This window comes from Fulmarus glacialis, unplaced genomic scaffold (assembly GCF_000690835.1).
Source record: "Fulmarus glacialis isolate BGI_N327 unplaced genomic scaffold, ASM69083v1 scaffold2321, whole genome shotgun sequence".
NCBI classification, from domain to species: domain Eukaryota; kingdom Metazoa; phylum Chordata; class Aves; order Procellariiformes; family Procellariidae; genus Fulmarus; species Fulmarus glacialis.
The window spans coordinates 6,115-25,867 of NW_009193217.1; the positions used below are offsets into that span (position 1 = coordinate 6,115).

Here is a 19,753-nt window from a genome sequence, read left to right on the forward strand (position 1 = left end):
ATTGTTACACCCAAACATTTCCAAGATAGCCACATTTCTGGATTTGTGAAAGCCAGACAGACAGGTTACTAAAGAAGTGAAAAAAGTGGCAGGAAACACTGAAGACTGGAAGGCTCAATAAAGTCAAATGTGTTCCTTGAAGCATTTCATTATTGTTTTGTTGGTATTTCTTCAGCAAAATACACTCTCCGGATGTTGCTAGCAGCTCTACTTTTAACTTCCTAATTGGTTATGTCTATATATAATATGAACATACTTTTTATATATCACATCAACAAGTATTATGATGAAATGTCCTAGGAAACCTTAACTCATTTTTTCAGTGCTTTTAGACACATTTACAATTTTTATTACAGTAAAAGAATTATCAGAAGAGAATAAACAACTTGAACAAGGAATGAAAGAAATACTGCAAGCTGTCAAGGAAATGCAGAAGGATCCTAGTGTGAAGGGAGGAGAAACAGCCTTAATAATCCCTAGTCTGGATCGTTTAGTTAACGTAAGCTTGCTTTCTAAAGTATTATTTAGCTTTATAGGATTTACAGGCTTTTTTTTTCCTCCTCAATTATTGGGCTATTGTATAATTAAATAGTAGCTTCCTTATACATATACTTCCTTAGTTACAAGTAGGAGTACATAGTGTGATATCTCTTTAAAAATGCAAATTAAAAATACACAGCAACAAGAGATTGCCAATAAAAATAATAATAATAAAAAAATCTTCAGCTGGATAGTATAGAACTGTCTTTGGCAAGTTTATTGTCCCAGTTATAAAGCTTAGGTAAAATTTCGTTTGTATGTCTTTTATCTCTATGGGACCTGCAGGAAATGTTTAAGAAAAATTCTTTATGCAAACACCGTACCAAAAAAAATCAGTGTTTTTAACCATTTAAATCACAATCTATGGCAAATATACCATCAGGAAACTGATAATTAGTTTTAAAACATTAAAATTTCATGTCGTCTAAATTTGAGGGCTCCAGTTTATTATGAAAAAACAAAGCTTTTCTGCACTTTTTCTCTGTTTTGTTAATTAAATGTTTACTACATTAGGCAATGGAGTCTAAGAATTCAGAGGGAATCTTTGATGCTAGTGTGCCCTTGAAATCTCAGGTTGACCAGCTTACAGGACGAAATGAAGAATTAAGACAGGAACTGAAACAGGCTCAGATGGAGGCAACAAATTTCTCTAATCAGCTGGCAAATGCAAATGAAAAGGTATACAATTTTTTTTATACAATTTATTTTGTACTTGAAAAATGGCTGCTCTGATAATTTAGAACAAACCCACACAATCTATAAGATACTGAATTTAGCTTATGTGAATTATACAAATTATAATAATGTGTAATTATACAAATCTTAATTAAATTTATGTACTGGATCTACCAATTTGTCCATTTTAAGTTCAAATCTTACTGTTACTTTATCCTTGGAATATCCTACCATGTTAAACACCAAGCATGCCTATCTTTTAGGGAGAGCCATGCCCAAAAAAGCTCACAGATTTCTTTCTTCAAAAAGCCAGTAGTCTTGCATTTGTTATTTATAAATAAGTAACAGAGATTAAAGTGTTCTAAAATTATGAATAGTTCTCTAAAATCCTGTATCTTGTTTTAAGTTGTACAATTGATTCTGTGGAATGCTTCTTCCAGGGCAGGCATGAGGAATGGAATATTATCTTACAAGAAGCCAAATCTAAATGTGCCTTTTAGAACAGCTTTGGTGGTGCAAGAAGATTTGCCAGTAACTAATATTCTAGAGTAGTATTCGAGTAGAGAACCAAGAGCTTTTAAGAAGTTAAATGAAAAGGCAAAGATTTGTTTAGAATAAACCATCAAATAACCATTGCAATAATTCTATCCAAAACTTCATCTTTTTAAAAGGAGTAGAAATGCACTGTGTTTTAAACAATTTGGAATAAAACTGTGGTGAATCCTTAGATATGTGAAGCTACCCTGATTGCTGGAGTAATTTGATAAATTTGGCTTAAGATACTATGCATTTAATGATTTATGGAATCACAGCATTTTTAAAAGGTTAAAGCGTGTTTGAATGCTTTAGAATATAAGTGGAAGTGAATTAGGTTGTTAATAACAACTGATGTAGCACAGGAAAACAATATATTTTCCATCAGTGATTTTTTTTTAATTGAATAGCAAGAGCTACTTCTATATGTTTTTGTTTCTTTTCTTTAGATTGCACAACTGAAAAATGAAATTTGCTTATTACGTCAGTCAGAAGGTGCCAATATTGTCTTCCGAACAGTGAATCTTCCAGAAGGAATGGCTCCTTCAAGTGTTAATATGATTAATTCTCTGAATGAATATTTAATACATCTTATACAGGTAACTCATTTATTCCTTGATATCAAGAATATTTGTAACATATAGCTAATTCCTCCAAAAGCTAGTACCATGCCATGTATGGACATGGGAGAACTCTCCAAAATTATTTTGAAGTTCTGACATTCAGTAAACTCTTCGGGCTATTCTGGTTTTTTTAAGCTGTAAGTATTTTGCTGTGTTGTAAACCTGGAAGGTAATACTTAATTAAATTTTTGACAACAATTCAGATTTTTTTGTTTTAAATCTGAATTTTGATCTAAGTATTTGCTCACTCTTCCTTCTACTTCTGCAGTTGCATTCTTTCTATAAGAAATTATCTCTTAGTGCTGTCTGGATTCCACACCTGAGTCTGCATGTGCAAATCCTACTCTGAACAGTTTTTCTCTATACAGCAAAGGTCTCTATTTATTTGCCATATGAATTTTCATTCCATTATTTGTCAAAAATATGTCAACATTTGTAAAAAGAGGCATAAATACATTGAAACCGAAGCCAGAAATTCTCATGGGAAGCATAGCAGACAAACATACAGTAAAGAAGAATTGGTTCTTTGAGAATTGGAGTAAAAAGAACTTACCTTTTATTATTATTAAATTATTTTTTTCTGTCTTTGATCACTTTTGTTGATTAGAGAATATTTTTCAACTGTATATGATTATAAAGTAGAACAGTATTCGGGAACATGAGAAGAAAACATAGCTTTCCAGTTAGACATTCAATTAGTATTCTTTGTAGGTTAGCAACATGTCATGGTGTTTTGAATTCTGAGGGCTGTAATCCACAGTGCAATTATGCACTATTTCACACCTATTAATATGAATGCCAAAGTTTATTGGACTTTTTTTCATCTGTTGCTTCTAAAGAAAATACACATTTCATATCTGCAGTTCACACAGTTCATGACAGAAACATCTATCATGAAAAACACAAGGGAGAACTGGCATTTTGATTAATCCGTTCATGTTTAAAACCTGTATTAATCACTTCAATATTTTTATTTGGAAAATAATCATTAGGAACTGGAAAATAAAGAACAGTTACTTAAACAATTAGAAGATGCAGTAGAGGACTACAAGCGAAAATTTGCAGTAATTCGTCATCAGCAAGGCTTGCTGTATAAAGAATATCAAAGGTATTGTTCTCTTTTCTGAATTACGAAAGTTCAACTATCTAAATGTTTAATAATTTTGAATACAAAATTTGTGGCTGTGTTGAAGTAGTTCTTTGGTTAATGTCATAAATGCTACTGCTCTTGGATGTGGACTCCATATATTTTCTTTAGTCCTGTAAAGATTCAGAAAACTCTTAAAAAAACATTTTCTGCTGGACTCTTTTCATATTGCATACTTTATAATGAGGATTGCATCGTGCTTTCTGCATCCGATATCTTGTATTTATTAGAACCTGGTATTATGGACTCATCAGTCTCATTTTCTTTTGTTTTCAAGTATGGGTCCTAACAGTTTTTCTGAGGGAAAAAAAAAGAAAACTGTTATCCAAATACAGTCAGAGATCTCTGTTCCGAAATTTCATTGTCAGGACTTCGTAGTTGGTTTTCTTTCAGACTCTTAGTTCCTTTATATGCTTAATTGAATCTAATTTCTATAAAATTCTTCTTATGGCCAAAAAAAAGGATTTTCATCTGTTAGGAGCATAGGTATGAATATGGGTGATTTGGGTTCTTCAATTAACAGACTGTTAGTTGTGTCCTTTCTATCTTTGGATTGGAATGAACAGTCACTGGACAGCTTTTGGAATAAGGGTGTTTTCTCTTTTAGGACCTTCTGTTTGTTCTTTGAATCAGTTAAGACTTCCCAGATAACATTATCTCTGTTTGAGGCATTAAAGCTATAGCTTTTTGAAAATATTAAAGGCTGTAATATACTGCCTAATTTATTACTAGATTAGATATCTCCAATGACAGGGATAAGATGATGATTCAAGGCTCCTTCTCCAAACCTGTTACAGATTCAAGTTAGGGGAGGAGATTCTTTGACTTGGCATCCCATAAAGATGCACTTTCACAGCATTTTCTTTCCTTTTCCCCCATTTTCTTCCATTATGGAAGAAACTAAGAGATCTTCTTTGAAGAGAAAACACTACTTCTGAAATACCCTTGATTATTGGTTTAAACTAGCCTAAACTATCCTATACAGACTATAGGAACTTCCTTATTAGACATGTATAGACAGTTCATAGTCTTTTTTGTTTCCAATTAAATAAATAAAAGTGGATAGAGGAGAGTAGTTTGGGCCAAAGCAAAGCTGAATCTTTTCATGTTTTTGTTTGTTTTTCACTGAAATACAAAAACTAGGGTGGAAAATTATGTCCTTTATGCATCTGAAATAAAATGAATGTAATAGAAGGAAAGATTTGCAAAACCGTTGAAAAAATTGAGTTAATATTACAGCCATTGCCTGCCCTTTTGTTTAGAAGTCTGACCTTTAATGCAGAATTTGGATATGGGAAACCTAAGTTTAATTCTGTCCACTTGAGGGAAATCTGAACCGACATCTTTTAAAGAAAAAGCCAACTACTATGCTGTGGGGAATTCTCAGAGGATGAGCGAGTAATCTTTTCCTTATGATATTGTACCGTTCTGTATGATTAATTAAAAATACTTCAAAATCATCTTAGGTATTCTCTCTCTCAGGAGCTGCAGAAGCCTTGTTCCCCTTGCAAGTTGTCTCTCTTAGCTAATGAATGTGCAAGTGCTTCATGCAAAGGAAATAGTTATGGAAAGAGTCATTGGTTATTTGCCAAACCATTTTATCTAGCTGTAAATCTTATCAGCCAAATTATTGGGTACAATTGTAAATACCTGCTGAAATCTGCTGGGTCTAGTCTGCTTCAAAAAGAAAAGGCCTGTTTCCAGGCTCACGGCTTGGTAAGTGCCACTAGTATAATTTTTGTCTCCCTTCCTATAAAAGGGACACCTGGAGTTTCCAGAGAGGTGCTTAAAGTGGAAATGTTTTTATTTGCAAAATTTTAAACTTTGCCTATTTTTACAAAGACACGTACAAGAAAGTAATTAATTTGAAATACAAGTATGTAACTTAAAGCAGATTAAATCGAATGTGTGTATATTTTGGGGGAGTAAGGCATCTCTATCTCTGCACTATAGTACACAGGTGAAGACGAGATAAGACACTTTAACTTAAGAATTATTTTCATCATTAAACCAGCTGCAGCCTAAACAGAGGGGATAGTTTTTCAGTAATCCATCTACAATTTATAATGTCTTTTTCAAATTACGTTACTGCTAAAAATAAGTATCTTGGTTTCAATATTTCAGGGTTGCTGTTTTAGTTACAGTTTTAAAAATCATCAAGTCTTTCATCATTCTAAATGAAAATATTTAATTACTGTTTTAGTCAAAAGGAAAGCTGGCAGAAAGAATCAGAAGATATGAAAGAGGAAAAGAAAAAGCTAGAAGAGCAAAAAGAACAGGATGCTACAAAAATAACGGCATATTCTGTAAGTAATTTTGTTACTTTCATTTTTTGTTGCTTTCATTTTTCAAAAAGGTTTTAATACATAGAACAGAGGTTTTAATACAATGCTGTAATTTGTTAGGTGGGGAAAATGTTGCAGGGGAAAACTGCTCAATTCAAATCAAATCAGTAGGGAAGTGGTTTATTGATTTATTAGTGGAATGTAAGTAACTAGCAATCAGTGAACTATACATTCAGAATTGGGATCAAGAATACAAAAGGTAAATTACAATATTAAGACACATATAAAATGTTACTATAGACCTAAAAATCTCTAAGCACCATTCAGGAATTAATCCCAAATATTTCTCATCCCACACATCCACATTCACACAGTTATATTCATTCCCTGGCCCCTTCAGGTTACCAGCGCACACACCCTTTCCTGAGAGTGCAAGTTCACTGCGTACACCCATCTCTCGTGTGTGCTCCAGGGTGCTGTGTACATAGAATCATAGAATCATTAAGGTTGGAAAAGACCTCTAAGATCATTGAGTCCAACCGTTAACCCAACACCACCATGCCCACTAAACCATGTCCCTAGGCGCCTCATCTACACGTCTTTTAAATACTTCCAGGGATGGTGACTCCACCACTTCCCTGGGCAGCCTCTTCCAAGGCCTGACCACTCTTTCAGTAAAGAAGTTTTTCCTAATGTCCAGTCTAAACCTCCCTTGGTGCAACTTGAGGCCATTTCCTCTCGTCCTATCGCTTGTTACTTGGGAGAAGAGACCAACCCCCACCTCGCTACAACCTCCTTTCAGGTAGTTGTAGAGTGCGATGAGGTCTTCCCTCAGCCTCCTCTTCTCCAGGCTAAAGAGCCCCAGTTCCCTCAGCCGCTCCTCATAAGACTTGTGCTCTAGACCCTTCACCAGCTTCGTTGCCCTTCTCTGGACACGCTCCAGCACCTCAATGTCCTTCTTGTAGTGAGGGGCCCAAAACTGAACACAGTATTCGAGGTGCAGCCTCACGTGGGGGTGTTCTGGTGTTATGTGTACCCCTGCGCCTCCCTGCAGGCTGCTAATCCATGCACTGGTGAGAAATCACCCCAGGAGGTCACATAGACACACCCGAGGTGCGGGGTCGTTACTTGTTGCACTTGGTACCACCAGTCCATTAGCTGGAGTGCAGAGGCTCGTGGTGTCCAGCAGGGAGGAAGCGCTCACGTCTCCACAGAGGGTGCAGGGACAGTGGGGAAACTTCTAAAGCTGAACTAGGTTATGAGTGCTGCATTATAACTCTCTCTGCCCCCACTGTTTTCATGCTTCTTTTATACTAATTTTCAAGCTGACTGCTTCTTTATTTCAAGTCTCTAATTTTATGGTTACTATTCAATCTGGTTGATGGTCATCTTCCTCTTCAACATTATCAGTTTTGAGCAAATGCCCTCTCAGTTCACACACACTATTTACACTTACACTGCTCTCTTAACAGAGGAGGAGCAGTGCAGGCACCCCCATGGAAAACACGTTAATTTATACTAAGATTTAAGGTTATTACTTTGAATTACGTCTTATTTATATATATCTGTTAATGTATCAGTATTTCACAAAAACAGGAAACAGAATGCATCTTTCTATTTTGATTTACTTCCACCAAGACTGAATTCAATATTCTATCAAGAAAAGTGAAAAATAACTTTTTAACAAGGTGATATTTAAAATTCCTGGAATTGACGCAGGTGCCTAATCACAGACATACTGCAGTTTTAGATGGCTTCGGGTGTCTTTGGGCAGATAGCAAAACCTGCCAAATATGACAGAAGACATATGGGACACACGTGTCCGTTTAGAGAAGCAGACACAGGGCAAGGATATCACAGGGTGTTGAAAATGACTGTGCCTAAGTTTAGACAGCTGAGTTCTAACCCTTTTCTTCTGCTGAGGGGTGACTGTAGTGGTATGTGGTCCTGCTTATAATCATGTTCATAACTGTAACTGATTTGCAAAATAATTCTATCCTGAGGCAATTAAGTCTAAATATATTTCCAGAAAAGAGAAATTGAAATTGGTTTGCAGATGTTTCTATTGTATGAGGTGGAGGGGCACATGCCATCTTACTTAATTTGTTCAGTATCTTATTCTGCATTTCCAGAGTCACAGGAGTTGATTGTAGCAGGATTAAGATATTTCTGGGATTTGTTTTTTTAAATGTCTTCAAAATATAATGGAGTTTCATGATGTTAGCGGTGCTATCAAAGTACTGCTGAGATCTTTTAAGAAATTACTGTTTTCCAATAGCTTTTGTTTCCAGAAGCACATCCTATCCAAAGATAAAAAATACGTACTATTATGCAGCATTATTTTTTGTTAGTATGTAATTTTGATTAGAATTAGGTGAACGTTTTCAGATTCAACATTTCTCTGAAATTAATTCACTGTGAATGATCAATGAAAATGTGTTGCTTGTTCTTAAAATCTTAAGGAAAACAGGCTTCTTGATCAGAAAAGCCAAATCTTTGCCAGTTGTCACAGAACTAGATTTTTTTCATGGCTTCAGGCTTCCGGGACTCAGGACTTTTTTCTAGCTACCTGTTTGTTCTTCTTCATTAGGCTCATAGGAACCTGGGATTTTACAGCTCGAATTTCTACTCCCTGTCTCCTTGGCTAGCTGATGTGTGCAACAGCAAAGCTAAAGCTCACATGCCTTCTGTGATGTGAGTTGCTGTAGTTCCCTTTCCCCCCTGTCCACGCCCCCCAACCTTGGATTTATACATGCATGCGAACCCATGTGTGTGCACACATACACACAAACACACGCATGTTTCCATAGGCGGTGTCTTGTGGTTGCTTTATGAATACTGGCTTGGTCCTCGAAGTAGGACGTTATTAGTGTTTGTTAGGAACCACAGGAATTCTATTTGATTTAGACAATTGTTCCAATACATTTGTTTTGATTCTACTAAAATGGGGGAAGACTGATGACAATGTATGCAGAGAATTATTTTTGTTCTAAATTTTGAAAATGTCAGCATTAACTAAAATTCCAATTAGTCAGTCAGATGTATTTACCTTCTATTCCTCAGAAACTAATGATTTTGAAGATTTAATTTTTTTATTTTCTTATCATAGAATATTGTATGCTTATGCATGTGTTGAGTGTGTGTATATGTTTTACTAGCAAAAAGAAATTATTTCAGACAGATTAACGGAATTTTTACACCTAGATTAAAAAATGTACAAGAAAGCTTGTCTAAGTAGTTGAGTTTTACCATATTTCTGTACAAAGGTCTTGTTAAAAAATTATTTTACAGAATTTACTCAGTGCACTTCAACTGGATCCTGATGAAACAAAAAAAGTACTTGCAGAAAATAATAGAAAAATAACTGTTTTACGAGTTAATGAAAAGTCACTAACAAGGCAATATACCACTTTACTTGAAATGGAACGGCATCTGAGAAAAGAAAATGAGAAACTAAAGGGTGAAATAACACATATGGAGACTGTAGTTACAGGGAAGATTGGAAACTTGCAACGATTCAAGGTATAGTTTATAGTAGTAATAGTACACATTTTTATTTTTACAATTTGGCAATAAATAAACTATTTTTTAGATGGAGGCAGTGCTGGTTTCTTGAATGCATTACCCAAATGCTTGTTAAATGCTGTTATAAATTTTGTAAAAACATTCTTTGTATTTAAATAAGCATCATAATACGAAACCTGTCGAATTTTCCCCTTCTGGAGTTGCTTCAACAAGTTCTTTTTACTGAAAGTGTCACATGAAACCAAATTTTACTTTTTGGCCTTGCAGGTTGCTAGGGCCTGTATTAACTTATCGTTATAAAATACGTTCTTGACAGTGCCTTATGATTGAGAGGCAACTATTGATAAAATTACCCAGAGAGCTGGAATACCAGAGAGATTTTGTCAATGGTTATTGCAAGCAATTTATAAAGGTGGACGGTAATTTAGTAAAATAAACCAGTGTCATTATATTAAGTGGTATTCTTTTTCCATGGAGTAATTTTATTTTTTCTATTTAAAGATGAAGCAGACTTTAGTAACCCATTGTGTTGATTATTTTCATAGGAAATGGCTAGCTTTAAGATTGCGGCTCTGCAAAAAGTGTTAGATGGTAGTGTGCCATTGTCTGAGCTAGAACTGGCTAATAAGCAGTATAATGCATTAACTGCTAAATACAGAGATATGTTACAAAACGATAACTTGCTCGTGCAACGGACAACAAACATGGAACACATGGAGGTAATGTTTGCATTATGTTTGAACCCTAAGGGGAAAAAACTCTTTATATATTCGTTTTGCATTGTTTTTTGTTCTCACTTAATGGAAAGATAGAACGGAAGTCCCAACACTGGAACTGCTGGTTCCATAATGGGTATGAGATGTTGGAGCCAGTCTTACTGTTGCTATCGAATTTTAATTTGCTTACCTGCTATTTTTCAGTGGATTAAGAAACATACACAAAGTCCCAGATTTTATTTCAATGGGCTTACATAAAAGCATTTTGTTTAATTGTTTTGGTGGTTTTTGTTGTTTGGTTTTTTTCTTCGTTTGTTTGCTTTTTAAGTTAAGCTCTGGGTTTTTTTAGTTCTTTGATTACCAAAACAAGGCTGGCAGAAGGAATATTTGCTATCATCTTCGGTTTTGGAGGTCATGAGGAAAGTAGATTGAGTGTAAACACTTTCAAAGCTTTCCCTCAAAATAAGTGCTCTTACTAATTCCTGACTTAGAAGAATGAAATGTTCAGTTCCAAAAGGCAGTAAACCTTTGGAATTTTACTTCATAAAAAAAAGTAAATAACCAAAGATTGTTCACAATGTGTTTGCAAAATGTCGTAGGGACTAGAAATATTTAACTATTCCTTTGAACTTTTATTCTCAAGTAGAAGGGAGTTCTTTTCAAGAACTGTGAAGCTGGCTTTAAAGATACGTTATTAGCTCCCACTTTTCATTCATGTTAGAAATAATAGTCCAAGAAAGTAGTAGTTTAACCAGTAGTTAAAACTCCTGTCATGTTCTTGTCTGTTGGCTTTCTGTGGTTGGTAAGGGTTAAATACATGTGGTGGGTAAACTTACTGAACTATTAAATTTGTCTGCTTGGGAACAGGTAGGTGCATTTGAGTTAGCTTAAGAATAAATGATTTCTTCTCTATTTTATGAAATTTTGTGTGTATGAAAACTTGCATTGCCTATTTCAGCGATTTCACAGAGTTAGAGAATCATTTATCAATAGCAAACTAAAAATGTGTTTAGAAAATTAGAAATTTAAATTTAATATGAAGTATTCAATTTGTTTTACCGGTTAATGTGGAAATTTGTGTTTCTATTTGGAGGAGTGAAGGAACATTTACAAAACTAATGTTTGGCATCATATTAGATGCCTAAAAGAGCTAAAAGAAGCACATGATCTGTCTCAAACATGTATTTATGTGCAAGATGAAATATTCTGTGCGGGATGAAATATCCTCCGGAAGTACTTCTTTCTTTCGCACTGTTACTGGGGTGTTTAGTATGACAAACATAGATTTCTTCATCTAATACTAGACATTCTAGGAATCACAGTCACCGATGATAAATATTCACAGTAATACTAGTTGACAGTAAGGTACAACATAGAGAGCAAAGACTAGCATTTTTACACTTAGGAGGAAACATGCTCTTCTGGTGCCATATACATAGATTATGGGTTGTGCATAGGTAAAATCTGTTAATTTAGAAGATTTTATAGATACAGAACATCAAATCTGCTACAGTTAAATAGTTTGCTGTTATGTTGCAACTTTTTTGTCATACAGCGTGAGAATGAATCCTTGAAAGCACAGATAAATTTATTGAATAAGGAACTGGAGATCACAAAAGAGAAACTTCACACTGTAGAACAGGCTTGGGAACAGATGACTAAACTGGGCAAGTATGAAAGTTACATAGCAAGATTAAAAATCAAATGGTATGTCCTGTGTAAAAGTAATATTTTAAAACATTTTAAAATTGATGTAAAAGTCAAAACTGTTTTGTATCTTTCATTAACGCTCTTAATTTTTTTTTTGGTTTGTTTCATTTTACTTCTCTATTTGACCAAAACCAAGTTTGGTATCTTCCTCTGGAAACTGTTCTGCATTGACTTTTCTTGGATTACTGGGTCAAGGGTTTAAAAGCTGGAACTTGTAAAGCGACATCACCTGATTTTTTTTTTTTTTTTTAATAAGGTGCAATATGTTCTAACTTGATTGTCAGTCAAAGTACTTCATAGGTTGTCAGGAAAATTATTTCTTTTTCCTGGTTTCATGCTCTGTAAAAAAGTATTTTTTCTTGATAGCTGGGGCTTCTTTGTGTACAGTTCAATTCCCATTATTCAAGAAGAACTCATCCACATCTATTTCTTTTACAGATTTTAAATTAAATTTCCTGAAGATTTACCAGCTGAATTAAGGATAAAGTGAAAGGCTACACTGAAAATAGTTATCAGTCTCAATAACCGTGGCTGCAGTTATATCCATTCATAATTGATAATAATATTTTATTCAAATTAGATACCTTTCAAACATGTAATAAGGCAAGATAACCATGCCTGTAGTTTAAAAAATAATACAGGTGTTTTGATAAAGTTTATCTGACAGATATAAAGCAAAAATCATGTTCTGTTTCATGATGCAAATAATTTCCATAGTTGAATTAGCTTGTGTATTCCCTAATTTAAATATTTTTTAATGTAGGGGATGACAGTGCCATGGACAAGGCCACAAAAGCAATAACCAACAGTGAGATTTTGTCCATTTCTAAGAAAATCACAATGTTGGAAATGAAGGAACTAAATGAAAGACAGAGAGCAGAACATTCACAACGAATGTATGAACATTTAAGGAACACTGTAAAGCAAATAGAAGAACGTAATTTTGAATTGGAAACAAAATTTGCTCAGGTAAATCTGTTGAGGTTTAACAACATAATCTGACACATCTTAAAAGCATACTTTTGAGATTTTCAAAAAGGATTAATCTATCTTGTGTCATGACTGGCAAATAAGCTTATGATGCAAAATATAGCTGCAATATTGCGTGCACAGGACATTTGTAAAAAATATAACTAATTAATTTGTCAGTAGTTTATTTTAAACATTAGTTAATCTCTGTAAAACACGATGAGCATCTTCATAGATAGTTTGCTAGTTTTTCAGCAGACTGCTAGAAAAAGGTCTGTTCTTGACCTGTATTTCTTGTGTCTAATTCATATGATCCCTTTTCTGCTACTTTTCCCTTAATTACATTAGTTACTTGGTATTCAATAATCAACTTGAAAAATCAGACTGCTTGAAAGAATATCACTTAATTATGAAAGTTCTTTTTAGAAAGAACAAAAGAACTACACTACCGTAAGTCTTGGCACTTACAACCTGTATTTGTGTTACCAATCCTGATATACTAGACAGTATATAAATATATAAGTAAGACTGTTGATTTCCTAAAGAGTTTACAGTCTTATTCTTTTTTTTTTCTTTTTTTTTCTCATTGTAGTTTAAGAGCAAGTTATTTGCAGTAATGGTTTTAAGAAAATTCACTAATAAAAATTGTGTTTGATTTAAAATCCTGTTCTGTGCCAACCTGTGTATCTGTTCCTATATGTATGCAATGCTGCAAACAAAAAGACATTTAAGCAGGGAGGAACGGAAATTGTTTTTTGAACACAACTGAACAGTGTTTTGTAATGACTAAAAAAGAAAAGATACTTTTGGCACTGCTTTTTGTTTGCAGGGTTGGGAGCAATTGTGTGCTTAGGATACCATTTTGTTTGTTTCTGGTTTTGGTTTTTTTTTTTTAAGCTCACCAAAATCAACCTTGAGGCACAGAAAGTGGAACAGGAATTAAGAGATGAACTGTCAAAGAGTGTAAGTAAGGCAGTAAGTGATGCAGATAGACGACAAATCATGGACCTAGAGAAGCATGAGATGGAGCTCAAGATTGAAGTATCAAAGTAAGTGTTGAAGTAGCAAATTTCGAATGCAGTATGTTCAGAAGCATGCAAAAATTTAGGCTATATAGGCTTATGTAATACACTACTTATGTATTACTTACAGATAATTTTCAGTGGCTAATTTTTTTGGCATTTATATGTGCCAAATTTGGAATTGAAAATTAAGCATTTAATTTATGACTATAAAGAAAGTAATTTGCTTCATTTTGATTTGAACAAGGAATTAAGTGCTGGCCTGGATAGACATGGGTAAGTGTGCACTTAGATACTTATTACTAGTATTTTTAAGCTAATTAATTAAGGTTTATTTTGTTTCTGTGCCACAACCTCCCTTAAATGTATTGAAACCTCATAGAAGAAATTGGAAAGCAATTCTTACTTCCAAAGAGTCATCGATATCTCGAAGATTAAACTGCAGTAGGGTTTTTTTTTTTTGCCATTTACTTAAAGGAGATTAACTTTGTATGCATAAATTGAAAAAAATTACCTTTTTAGATACATTGATATGGACATTTGTCTTTGAGTAAATCATGTAATCTAGTTATATTCCTAAACCAACAAAGTCTATGGGGATATTTGCAGTGATTTTTGACACTGAAAATGAATGATTAGACTCGGGGAAGCAGAGAAAGGAATAGAAAATGAAACTTTTTGAGCATTTATGTCCATTTATTATGAGAGAAATAGAGGACAGAGATGCTTAGTTCAGGTGAAAACCATGGCATTGTTTTCCTGGAGTAGGTTACTGCTAGCAAACTTCTGTATAACTTACAGGAAAATTTCCTGTGAAAAAGTTGAGAGGCAATACAGAAGAATGTTCATAACAAGGACTCTTGAGTAGTAGAGAATAGTATGCTGAAAAGAACAGAGTCTTCAAATGTTTTGGTATGAGGAAACATACTAAGCACCTTTTCTTAGCATCTTCTATGTAGAAAAACTTAGTAAGTTATTCAGTGGTTTCAAGTGACACAATACTCTTGTTTCCCCTGCAAGGTTAAGAGAACTGTCTGATGTAGCAAAAATGCAAGTGGAAGCTCTGGAGGCACGCCAGCAATACAGAGATAAAGAAGTCGAATCTCTTAGAATGCAAATTTTAGACTATCAGGTAAAATTCAACCTTATTAACACTGCAGTTTGAATTTTTTTTCCCTGGAGTGAGAAGAAATGAAGTAATTTTACAGTGAGTTAGGATACTGCAAAAGCATTTCAGAAGGATCTTAGCAAGCTGGTCCTTGTAGTAGCCATACCCTTTCAGGTGTTCTATATTACATTAATTATTCCCTTCTTCATTTTTTCCATTTCTAGCTGTACAGCTATTACAGATCTTGAGCTTTTTTCCATGTTATTTAGGTAATTAGTATTCCTAACTGATTAATAGCTCATGGTCAATATTTAAATCTAATATCAGGAAAGTTTGATCATTTCTTACAAGACAAGCAACGACTTGTAAATCTTAAAGATTTGCAGTAAACTGATTATATTGCTTTGTTATTAGCTGAAACAATTTCTTGAGATTTGTTTTCATGTTCTAGAATGGTTAGAATCCCTAAATACAATACTTTTGCCAGCTTTTAAGTTACCATATTATCTAAATTTAGGTATACATTTCTTCCTCATTTCCCGGTATTTTGGAAAGATACAATTTTTAAGATCAGTATCTGAAAAGGTGTACTTCTAAAAGGTGGCTGTAGAAACAATAGTGAAAAAATAAAAAGCTGGTTTTAGTGGCTAATTCTTGCTCTTACCTATGGAATGAAATATGTGCAATATATAAAATACAAAAAAAAGATAGCTTGTTTATATTTACATATACACTGCGTTAACATATTCAAAATGAAAAATAAACTTGTTTGATGTATTTTGTTCTTAGGCACAGTCAGATGAAAAAGCAGTTATTGCAAAACTGCATCAACATATCATAGCCCTTCAAGGTAGTGAATCTGTTGCCATAGGCAAATTGGAGACGGTTAAATTGAAACTACAGAAGATGGAGATCCATAATCTACGTTTAGAGCAGAAGCTTGATGAGAAAGAGCAAGCCTTATATTTTGCCCGACTGGAAGGAAGAAATAGAGCCAAACATCTACAACAGACAGTTCAGTCTTTGCGGCGACAGTTTAGTGGTGCTCTGCCTTTAGCACAGCAAGAAAAATTCTCTAAAACAATGATTCAGCTACAGAATGACAAACTGAGGATCCTGGAGGAAGTTCAGCATGCCCAGCAGGAGCGTCGAAATGCAGAAAACAGAGCATTAGAGATGGACTTAAAACTGAAAAGTCTAGAAGAATTAGTAAGTGCATTGAAGGATACAAGAGGAGCTCAAAAGGTTTGCTATTTTACAACTTTGAATAGCTTTGTTCATCTGATCTGCATTTAAATTACATTTCAGTTCAGCTTGTTCCCTAAACATCGGTTTTCATGTAAATTAATGACTTCAAAATATACTTTGTTAGAATATGACAGCTATCATTTTTTGTTTTCCTATTTTAAAAAAGTAATACCTCATTAGTTATTTACAATAATACATTATTCGTTATGTTAGTCAGCGCAGTCAGATTTACTAATTTTCTTTTGTGCCCAATTAAGTGGCATAGGAAGTAGAGGCTAACTATGAATTCAGTTATACTAAATTGAATTAAATTATGAATTTAATTAAATTAGGAATGAAATTAAATTAAACACAGAGTACCATTCTGAAGTTCTGTTCCATGAGCTTGCATTGAAATCTTCACTACAAATCCATGTCTTTTTAAATAAATCCAGGGCCAATAATTTAGGCAGCATGGTCAGAAATGTTATTATACTCATGTAATTCTACTTGGTCATATTTTGCTATTGTAAACAATGTTGCCTTGAAATTTGAATAAGGCTTTCTCACTGCTCTTCCAGATCTCTATGTATTATATAATACGGTTATATCTGTCATGACTAAAGATGTCTGCACATAAGCAATGGTTGTAGTGCTCTTGGCATGTTTTAGTTTTAAGCCAGTTTTCAAATATTTTTCTAGAGCATTTTGACATAAATATGTCTTTTATTCTTAGTACATTCGCATTTTTGAATACAAACAGTTTTTAATGGTTTTGAAAATCTTTTGCTGTTTTAGAAAACCAAACTTGTTGCATGCTTTTTTTGTTCAGTCTGGACAGATGCATAGACTATAGCTTACTTAGGTAATCTGAAAATTATTTGCAATGCACTTCTGTCTGTGTAGGGGAAACCTGTTGCTTCTCCGATTGTCTGCTGCACTTTTCAGTCATTCCTCTTGCAGTTTCATACTCTTGCCATGCCTCCTCACTCATGAGAAGTGAAGAAGCTTAAAAAGGCAGAACCTCTTTCTTCCTGTTGGTTGGATAAGTGCCATAGTGCCTCAAAGTCAAAGAGCGTAGCTGCATCTAGGTGGCCTGTGGGCTTGGTAAATATAATAGTGTATCATTCATTGTTAGGTAATTGAATGGCATATGAAGATGGAGGAACTCCATCTGCAGGAACTTAAACTCAATCGAGAGTTAGTCAAGCAAAAGGAAGAGGTGAAGTATTTGCGTAATATAATTTCTGAATATGAATGTACAATCAATAATCTGGAAGAAGAAATTGTACAGCAGAACAAGGTATGTATTTCTGCATGCTATTAGAAAAATAGCCTATTCCTTATTTCACTAACTGATTTTAAAAAGGAAGATTCTTCGCAGTAAGTTTTTAATATAGATATTTGTATCTTGGTTCTGTAATTCTTTTCAATAGCACATTTCAGTATTTTACATTTGGTATCTCTTTTTTTTCTGTTTAAGTTGGTTATAAAATTCCCATTGCCTTCAATAAATAAAATACCTTTATCAAACATTTGTTACAGTTTTACGAAGAAAGGCAAATGGCTTGGGACCAGAGGGAAGTAGAACTGCAGCGCCAGTTAGACCTGTATGATCATCAACAAAATGAAATACTTAGTACAGCTCTAAAGGTACATGCACTGAATTAACTAAAAATAGACTCATAAGCATGTTTTTCGGAGCTGTCAGATTACATGAATATGAATCTTTCTGTGCAGTTGGAAGAGGCTACAGGATCAGTTCCAGACCCTAGTTTGCCACTCCCACAACAACTTGAGTTGGCTTTGAGAAAGATTCGGGAGCATATTCGAACAATCCTGGAAACTAGGGCAACCTGTAAATCACTGGAGGAGGTAATTAAATGTATAAATTATCATATAAATGGACAAAGTTTGTATTTCTATGCCCTTTATTTTTTTTATATAATAAATATTGTTTTATAAATGTCACTCAAATGTGTCCAATCCCTTAGAATTATTTAACACAGAGAAAATGTAAATAATATAATCACACCATGCCTAAAATTAAATATGTTTTCCATTGGAACAAATTATTGGGGAAAATTTTCGAATATTTTAGAATGTTCATTTAGTAGGGTAAGATGCTCTTGCTGTACAAAATTCAGTTGACTATAGCTAGTTAAATTTAGCAAGTGTTACATTAAATTTAACAAGTAGCATAGCAAAATCCTTTTATCTTGGGTTGCTAAATTGAAATTCTGTTACAGAAGATAATTTGTGCTTCTTAAGAAATCTGAAAACCAGCAGCTTCTTAATTTGGTAGCACAAAATGAGTTGCATAAGTGTCTTCTGCTAAGCAAATGAACACATAAAGACACGGTAATGATATTCTGGGACCTTTTTCATCTAATAGTAATCCCATACAGCCAGAACTGCTTGCAAAACGTTTTGTGTTTGTAAGTCCACTTAGCCAAATCTTTCTGGTACATTTTTTAAAAGGTATGATCTTTTTTCAGTGTTTGAATTCTGGAAATGCAACAATTGCTTTTTGTTGTAGAAATTAAAAGAAAAGGAAACTGCTCTGTGGAAAGCTGAACAAAATGTTTTATCAAGAGACAAAGTTATAAATGAACTAAGACTTCGATTACCTGTAACATCAGAAAGAGAGGAAATAATGGCTGAATTAGGCAAACAAGAAGATGATCCAGAGTACCATCATGCCATAAAAATTGCTCATCAAACCACTGCAAATATGCAAGCAAGATTAAATCAAAAGGAGGAAGTGTTAAAAAAATACCAACATTTGCTTGCTAAAGCAAGAGAGGTAGTTAAACTTTTTGCTCAAAAATTCTTCCATTTTTAAGTTGTTTTAATTGATTCTTTGTTTATCTCATTGCTAGTGAAATCTTTAAAGGTTTCTGACCTCAGAGATAACAGAGATGATTACTAATTTATTATGTAGAAAGTTCATGTAGAATTTTTTAACTTCTTAGAATAGGAGGCTTGCTCAGTCAGGAGGTTATGTATATGATGTCTGTCTAGGAATTAAGTTAGTGTGACAGAAAGAAAATTAAAATTCTGCTGTGAGAAGTGGTCTCAGTATATTATATATTTATATGGGATTTTCCAGTACTTGCAACAATGATGTCTGGACTGCTTGTTGTAGTGAATTTGGAAGGTACAGGAAAGACATGCATTTATGGAAAATATGCTTCTTAAAGCATATTTTAAATTAAAGCCTATTTTAAAGCATAAACAGTGTATCTAAGCATACTTTATATTATTTAAGCATACCTTTATACCCTTAAAGCATATTTTAAAGCATAAACCTTGTGTCTAAGAGGTACTTCAAGAGTAAATATGCATCTGGTTTAGTGTGTTTGAATCAGGAGCACATTTCCAAAGCAGACTTCCTATCATCTTCACTTAGTATGCTTTGGTTAACATGTGTAGCTATTTCTTCTGGGAGAAATCAAGTTTTTTGGTTTGGAACTAAACCAGAAGATGCAGTCTAAAAATGAGCCTACTGTGCTCTGTCTGCTAGCAGACATTCAATCCACGGGATTACACTATAGTCCAAAGTAAATAGACCCGAAAAATACGTAGTATGGTTATCGCTATCCATATTGATAGTCATAGTTGGTAAGGACCAACACCAACTGTTTTGCTCTCCAGCTCCTGTTCTGTTGC

The 19,753-nt window shown here is 33.9% G+C and overlaps 1 protein-coding gene across 1 annotated transcript in view; it reads left to right on the top strand.

Moving 5' to 3' along the window:
• The window catches only part of CEP290 (centrosomal protein 290kDa), a gene marked incomplete at its 5' end in the record, with an annotated part of 44,532 nt that overhangs the window by 5,953 nt on the left and 18,826 nt on the right, over positions 1-19,753 (top strand). The window contains 16 exons of the mRNA XM_009587355.1: positions 357-499; positions 1,054-1,218; positions 2,199-2,348; positions 3,365-3,480; positions 5,723-5,825; positions 9,096-9,326; positions 9,875-10,048; positions 11,601-11,712; positions 12,519-12,724; positions 13,622-13,773; positions 14,767-14,878; positions 15,644-16,099; positions 17,220-17,384; positions 17,627-17,734; positions 17,822-17,956; positions 18,621-18,887. Coding sequence (XP_009585650.1) covers positions 357-499; positions 1,054-1,218; positions 2,199-2,348; positions 3,365-3,480; positions 5,723-5,825; positions 9,096-9,326; positions 9,875-10,048; positions 11,601-11,712; positions 12,519-12,724; positions 13,622-13,773; positions 14,767-14,878; positions 15,644-16,099; positions 17,220-17,384; positions 17,627-17,734; positions 17,822-17,956; positions 18,621-18,887 — 2,795 coding nt within the window. The remainder of the gene's footprint in view (positions 1-356; positions 500-1,053; positions 1,219-2,198; positions 2,349-3,364; positions 3,481-5,722; positions 5,826-9,095; positions 9,327-9,874; positions 10,049-11,600; positions 11,713-12,518; positions 12,725-13,621; positions 13,774-14,766; positions 14,879-15,643; positions 16,100-17,219; positions 17,385-17,626; positions 17,735-17,821; positions 17,957-18,620; positions 18,888-19,753) is intronic.